The 7892-nt window shown below is 38.4% G+C and overlaps 1 protein-coding gene across 3 annotated transcripts in view; it reads right to left on the bottom strand.

Moving 5' to 3' along the window:
- Nucleotides 1-4145: 4145 nt before the first annotated feature.
- Nucleotides 4146-7892, bottom strand: part of cacna1g (calcium channel, voltage-dependent, T type, alpha 1G subunit) — a 126276-nt gene continuing 122529 nt past the window's right edge. For 2 of the 3 annotated variants that reach the window (XM_053685389.1, XM_053685390.1), the window contains exons 32-33: nucleotides 7659-7828; nucleotides 4146-5685 (exon numbers count right to left, since the gene is read on the bottom strand). In XM_053685389.1, the coding sequence (XP_053541364.1) occupies nucleotides 4801-5685; nucleotides 7659-7828 (1055 nt within the window). In that variant the 3' untranslated portion in view covers nucleotides 4146-4800. The other variant, XM_053685391.1, reaches the window with a different exon arrangement.

The following is a 7892-nucleotide window of genomic DNA, read 5'->3' as shown; positions in this document are numbered from 1 at the left end:
GTACAACCTAATTAGATTACATTCTGACTGCTTCCCTCTAGTGTACAACCTATTTACATTACACTCTCACTAATTCCCTCTTGTTTACTTCATGATAAGTCAATAAACTAACTGGTCACTCATGTATTGTAATTTTGTCAATGTCCTATTGCAGTTCTAGCATTTTCTTTTTGAAAACAGACTTGAATAGGCCTTGATTAGGCTTAATATGGGTCAAGATTATTGCACACCTGCTTATTGACATATTCTCTAAGATATAAATCAGATTTTAGAAATAACTGTGTAGGAAAAAAAAGTATAGAATGATGGGAATGGTGATTATGATAGGAATATTTGTACTTTTCTCATAGCATTTTTATGAAACCCAGTTTCTCTGAGAAAGCCATTAAAAATATATTTAAAGCTATAAATTTTGTAATCGTAGAAGTTTAATATTTGAAGCTAAAAACCTCTTCTGAAATCATAGAAATTTAATATTTTAAGCTAGAAACTTCTGTAATCATTAAAAATTGTCATGCATGTGCTGAAGGAACACATTCAGTACTGTCTGACTTTGTAGTGTACCACTGTGGAGGAGTAATGATTCATAATCACACTATAATAACCTGGTATCACCCAGTAGAGGATAGAATCCGTTTTGCGTCTCAAGGTTTCTTTTTCACGTCGTCTCATGGAGTAATAGGGATGAGCATGCACCTGTGGGTGGTTTACTAATGGAGGGAGTTGCAAGGAAGGTGTTTGTGTTTGTGTATGTGTGGGTGTGCGCCAGACCACGAGTCACAAAGCACTGAAAAGCACTCACAGAGAAAAAGGGAAAATAAAGAGCCTTTTTGAGTTGTCCCAAGCTTGCCTCCAATTTCTGCAGTTCTATAAATAAAATTTAACTGAACTGAATTAAATATAGATTATGATGTAGTATTATTTTAAACAAAAATCCAGAGAATCTACAGAAGTCAAAATGGCTTAGGAAGAGTAGCATGTTGTAGAAATTTAATGTTGCATTATTTAGTGAATGAGTAGACCATCACTGAAGAGTGATTATGCCTCTTCCTTTATCAGAACTCCGTCGTTTGCTGGGATAATAAACCAAAAACAATCTGTATGGAATGTAGATCAGAATCACGTAAGAAACTACATGTAATGTCAATTTATCCACGCCTTTAAGGAAAATGTTTTGAAATAGTCAATTCCCCAAATATGAATGCAAGATGCAAATACATCTGCATGATGAAAACATAATAAATTCCAACTTACAAGGATTTCCTTATGCACAGTTATAAAGATCTGATAGCAGAAGAAAATTTCCCTAAATACAGAAACTATTTCCTTTCCTTCCTTTCTAATGTGTTACACAATCGACGCAACTATGAAGTAAAAATGGCATGCCACTGATTAAACAAATGTAAGCAAATCAAATGAATTCCACTTGGTGTGCCCAACCATTAAGAACTTGGATGCAATGCAAGAAATGCTCAACAATGTTTATGTAAGTTATCTTATTATTAGCAGGGAAATTATCTTGAAATGACTCCAATCACAAAATAATATCTCACACTAGAGTATAGAGTAGTACAAAAACAGTGCTTTGGAAAACGCTTATTGTAATGTTTATGGAAATGATTTGCATTTTAAACCATGCACTACAGCATGAAGGGTCAAATAACTGGAGATATGTGCGGCAGGATGAGCAAACCCTTCACACTGTGACATGTTCTTCTATGAACAGTTATCTAAAAACTATAGGCTGGTTACACTTATCTGGTTAATCCCAAAAGTGAAAAAGGATAAATTTAAAGAGTACTTGTATTTAAAGAGTCCTTTTTCAGACTGTGGTCCAGGAGCATCAGGGACATTTTACCAGCTGGTATCTGATTACAATCTTAGGCTTACGCCCATTTCACAATAGCATGTAGATATCCAACAAATTCATCAAAGCCTGAAATTGACTCTGTTAGGAATCACATTTAGCTAGCAAGGTTATCTATACATTTTAAGACAGCTTGGCTGTTAACCAGACTGTTAGTTATACTGGCTCCTTACCCAACATGATATGTGCAGGAAGAAGCTTAGGAAAGAATAAAAAGTAAATCAAAATATTTCCATGTTGTTTTGGTGGAATACACCATATGACCAAAAGGATGTGGACAACTGACCCTCACAGACATATGTGAGCATTCCCAAACTGTTGCTACAAAGTTTGAAGCACACAATTGTCTAGAATGTCTTTGTATGCTGTAGCATTACAATTTACCTTACTGGAACTAAGAGGCCCAAATCTGTTCCTTCAGGACAATGCCCCTGTACACAAAGCGAGAAACCATGAAGACATGGTTTGCCAAGGTTGCAGTGGAAAAACTTGAGTGGCCTGCACAGAGCCCTGACTTTGAGATGAACTGGAATGCTGACTACATGCTAGGCCTCCTCACCTGACATCAGTGCCTAACCTCACTAATGCTCTTGTGATTGAATGGGCAAATTCAGTCAAACAGCCATGCTCTAAAATCTAGTGTAAAGCCTTCCCAGAAGAGTGGAGACTGTTAGAGTAGCAACTGGGGGATATAATCTATACTGGGATGTTCACCAAGCACATATGGGTGTGATTGGTCATGTGTCCACAAACATTTGGTCATATAGTGTATATTTATGGCTTCCCATAAAATAAATAAATAAATAAACACATTTTGGTCAAAACCTGATTTTTGGCTGTCTGCCAGAATTGAGGCTCAAAGACATCTGGGTTTTCCCAGACCACCACACACATGTATAATATACAGTATGCTGTGCAACACTTAAGCAGTTGAGATTCCAGCTTGATCCGGCTTCATAAAACAAACCCAATGTAAATTTCAGATGTTGACACACAAAGCCCTACCTACGTACAATGTTCGGAAACAACTTCATATTTCACTATACTAAATCAGAATCACATTTTTTCAAAGGCCAAAGATGCAGAAGATAAACTGCTATTTATGTATTTCTTTTGGCAAAGTAAAAAATATCCCAAATGGAGGTGGGATGTGCTGTCAATAGTGCTTTGATGCTACTGAATCATAATGTTTTAGTGTCTCTGATGTCAGCCACTTGGCCAAGGCACTTAAAACCACAATGAAAAATGTTTATCATGTGAAACAAAAAATATCCGGTTAAATTAGCTTATTGCAAATGTCTCTCTCTCTCACACACACAGACAAATTTTGATTACATGGTTATTGGTAAGTTAGTGTATGTTTAGTGAAAACACAATCCTGCACAGTCTACACTAATACTATAAACTAAAATACTGATATAGTATTTACCACTTATTGTTAGTACTCACTCATCGGGCTTTAAAATGCAGTCATTAGTAGGGAACACACTGTTTGCCTGTTATTTTGAAGTTGTAGATATTTTTTAAGGGTGTGAAACTTCCCCAGGGATTAAAGAAAATGAATACATTCAGCAAGACATTATTAAAAGAAAGGGCAAACATTCCGAGGAGAAATAATAAAAAAAAGAAATAAGATTCATTTCAACCTGTACGGTGGAAGGATATGCTGTAAACAGCTTTAACACACAATGTATTTTGATCATGTTACACTGAAAATCAGCTGAAATTTCTGAAGACTGGTGGAAAAACAGAACAGTGGGTTTGGATATTATTTTGATACTGAAATGTATTTTTCCTAATAAAGGTGAATTTTACATTAATTTCTTTTCTTTTCTTTTTTTTTTAAAAAGTGAATACAGAACTAAATGCATGTATGTCAATATCACAGGTCAATGTCACAGGGTTCACAAGAAATGAATGGCCGCACGTAGTGTTTCATGAGACCAGTAATGAGCTGTGAAGTGTTGATGACAGTATGCAATTCAGGGCAACAAACACAAATAAAGCTGATTATTCAACTCATTAAGATCATTTGCTTGTGTTTAAAAATCAAAGAGCAATTTAATTAGTTGTTATTATATATATATATATATATATATATATATATATAGATATAGATATATATATTTATTTATATATATATATATATATATATATATATATATATATATATATATATATATATATATATATATATATATATATATATATATATATATATATATATATATATAAATTATTATATAATTATTATATAATTATTATTATTATTATTAACATTATTACTACAAATACATGGATCTTGGAACTTGAATGAAAAAAAATGTTTCCTTTTCTTTTTTAAAATCCTCCCTAAAGCTAAAAATATCCTATGGTGAAAAAATAAAGCAAAACAACAAACAATTTAAACATTGAAAATTCACAAAGGGACACAAATAAAAATATATTGAAATTAAAAAAATCTACATCCTGTACAAATACTATGGCCCAATAATTTAAGAAAATAGTGTCTCTAAAACGTTCATATTGCTTTGTACCTTCACCACTGCTCTTGGGGGGAAAGAGCTGTGCTAAAAAAAGTCTCCAAAACAGCCAGAAGGAGCCCTGTGTGGGCCCCAAGAACAACGTTCAATAGGAGGTCATAGATTGCCAGCAAATGCTTGTTGGCATGATGGAAGAGAGACAGTTCTGTTATTAGCTTGGTTTGTCCTCATTACAGTGTCGTTTTGTTTTCTTTTTTGGCAGTACAGAACAAAAACAAGAAATGGTCACTATTCATCATGATCATTGGTTATTCACCATTGTTGTGTTTAACACTATTACTCTCTATTCTATTATTACTATTATCACTGTCATGGACACACAGAGTACATCGTCTTGTTTATGTGCATCTCTATGCATTTGTATGCACCTTAGTGTATTTGTGTGTATGTTCAGTGCTCAGAGCTTGTCTTCTCAAAGGAGAAATTGGGCAGAGTTAATAGCTTGGGGTTAGAAACCCCCTCTTGGGGCAACCCATCTCCTCCTCCACCCAGATCGAATGAGTCCTTGGATTCACTGGAGGGGGCTCTTCTTCTCAGGCAGGTGTCCCTGCTGGGCAGAGATGGTGGCACTGTGCCCATCCCAGTGTCCAACACTAGCTGGAAGTCCCTTGGAAGCACCAGCCCCTCTGGAGGATCCACAGAGATGCAAGGAGGGCTCATCTTCTTCTTTTGGGTCCGGGGCGAGGGCTGTTGTAAGCTGTCTGCACGTGACACAAAACCAGAAGACACGGAGCTTCTCTGGGGGCTGCTCTCTACCGATGGACAAACCTCGATGGAGTGGCGCCGTGGGTCATCAAGCCAGGAAGAGGGCCGAGGCAGTAGTAGTGGTGCCCGCCTACACTGCACGTCTGCACTGTGATACTTCTTCAACTGCCTCAGAGATGGACAGCGGCCTTCACACAGCCCTCCCCCAATTCCACCTCCTCTAATGCAATCTTGACCTTTATAATCTTCAAATCCTGATTGGATTATTTGAGACACCTCTTGATCCACCGAGTCCACCTCAGCAGGCTTATCATGGGTCGGGGGAGAGCACTGGTGCCTGGAGCAGATGTTGTATTGATCATGGGGGTTGTGCTGTGTGTGCACACTGCCGCGCATTGGTTTGGGAGAGGCGCCTGGTGTTGCAGGAATGAGGAAGAGTGATGGTTGGCGAAACTGCTGCAGTGCTGGGAATGTAGTGGGAGGAGTGGAGAGTTCACCAAGCCCCTTGGGGCCCTCATTCTCCCCTCCTTTTGTGTACAAGGCCTCCTGAGAGTCAGTGCTCACTGCCACCTGAGGAAAGCAGGGTTGGGAGAGGTGGAAGTGAGAAGGAAGGGAACGGGGGAGAGTGTTTAAGGCATGATAAGATGAGAAAGAGAGATTGTTAAAATGAGACTGGAAGGGATTACGAGAGCTAGGAAAGATGAGGAGTGGGTTTAGAGTAGAGTTCGCCATTTGTAAGTCAACCATAAATTCTGTGCTCTGGCAAATATAGAAGTTAGACTAGTTAGTCTTTCTGTTCTTCTGTAGAACTAATGCCTTGAACTGTGCACTTTCAACTATATAAAAATGTTGTTCAGTGCAAGGCACAGTTTGCAACATCAATATCTGCCCTTTCCTCTTATTTCTCCCTGGTCTCTCTTTCAATTCATTACACTTCTGGTGATTTGTTTCTTTAGATGAAATTTAAATACATAGGCTATAACTGTCATTAAAGGTAAACATTGAATAATATGAATAACACTTCTGAACTAGGGCAGAGGAACTCTCTAATGAAATCCTTTATGTTCTGTTTGGCAGACTGCACTCTGAGCCACTGGGATATACTGTAAGAGACAACAAAACAACCCCCTTTCTCCAGAAAGGGCTATGTACCAGAGGTCACACTCTGAATCAAATGACTATAAGTTTACCTCCTGCTCACAAGCCCAGTAGGAGAAATGTGGTAGTGAACTTCAAAGAAGGGCTAAAGATCAAGTAGCTTCATGTAATAATTTGGAGAGCTGAAGGACAGAAATGACAGAAGTGAACTAAACGGTGTGTGTGTTCTGCCACCTTCATGTTTAACATAGCAGGTCAGCATAATATAGACATCACTGCCATCTAGTGGTCACTACATTACTTAAACAGACTACATTACTTAAACTTTTGCCGGCATGGACTCATATGAGCAACCTCCTGGTGCATGCGCAAATACATTTTGCGCAAAGTAAATTTTATGCAAAGTAAATTTGGTAGAAATGAACACAAATTGTTCTTTGTAAACATATGTGACCTTAAAGTTATCCAAAAGTAATCAGATTACATTACTTTCATATTGTGATACTCGGATTAAGTTACTGATGACATTTTTTATGAAGTAATTTGTAACTGTAACAGAATACATTTTTAAAGTAATCCACTCACCCATGCCTATGAGCGATTTAACAAAGCCAATCCACCTACAGCCAATGCACCTGTTTCTGGGAGGTGGGGAGAAACTTGAGGAAACCCAGATGAATATGTTAAACTCCAGATAGACAGTAACTAGAGCTCAGGATCGAACTGGTGACTCTGAAGCTGAGATACTGCAATGGCTTGTCAATGTTGAATATCAATAATTGTTACAAAATGGACACTAGACCATGGGACTGCCGCTTCCTGGTTGGAAAGAGAAATGCTTTAAATAAAGCTACATCTCTGTCCTCTGCTCACTACAAGCGACATTGTACCTGATTTTAACCCTTTTAATTTTGTCCCTTAGAGTAGAACTGGTAAAATGCAGTGGGGCATGGGGATTATGGTAAGATTTTGGGAATGGAAAAGACGTGAGGGAAAGAGTCAGGATAGAGGGGTGTGCAAATGAATTTGAAAGATGCTAGAGGCTACCACTCCAGCTCTCTCAGCAGCAGGAGTATCTGTGTCTCAGGAGCAGGCTGGGGTCCGATGTGTGCTGTACCATGCTGATCTGATCAGGATTAGTCACATTAGTGGATACACAGGGCACAAGAAGAAAAGGAGAAAAAAAGAAGAGGAAGAAGAGAATTCAGGAAGAATTATGAGTGGCAATGGAATAGACCAGAGGACAGGTCTGTCATGCAGAGGCTCCAAATACACTACATAAAACGGACAGAAGATACACAGAATACAACGAAAGGCAAGCAATGACTAAGTAGCAGGTGCGGAGAAGAAATTCACAAAGACGCTGATGTAGCACAGTCAGTGTCATTGAGTCTTTTGAGAGAAAGCTGTAAATGTGTGACGTGAAGTGTGTGGGTAGAGCTCACCTGTCGGCGCAAGGTGCGGGAGAGTGTGTGTCCCCGGCGAGGGGGAGGAATTCTGGGAATACACTCTGAGTCAGACAGGCTGTGGGGGCTGATGGGGCGGAACAGATCTGTAGGTACAGTCAGGTGCTGTGCGGGCTCTTCTGTCTGAGACTGTACAGAGCTAATGGAGCCTGTGAATGGAGATAAAAGAGTTATTTAATGTGACAAATATTCAGGAACTCCCATAATTTTTAG

Source organism: Ictalurus punctatus, chromosome 13 (assembly GCF_001660625.3).
Source record: "Ictalurus punctatus breed USDA103 chromosome 13, Coco_2.0, whole genome shotgun sequence".
NCBI classification, from domain to species: Eukaryota; Metazoa; Chordata; class Actinopteri; order Siluriformes; family Ictaluridae; genus Ictalurus; species Ictalurus punctatus.
Note: the sequence above shows the minus strand (reverse complement) of the source record. Positions and strands in the feature narration are given on the sequence as shown.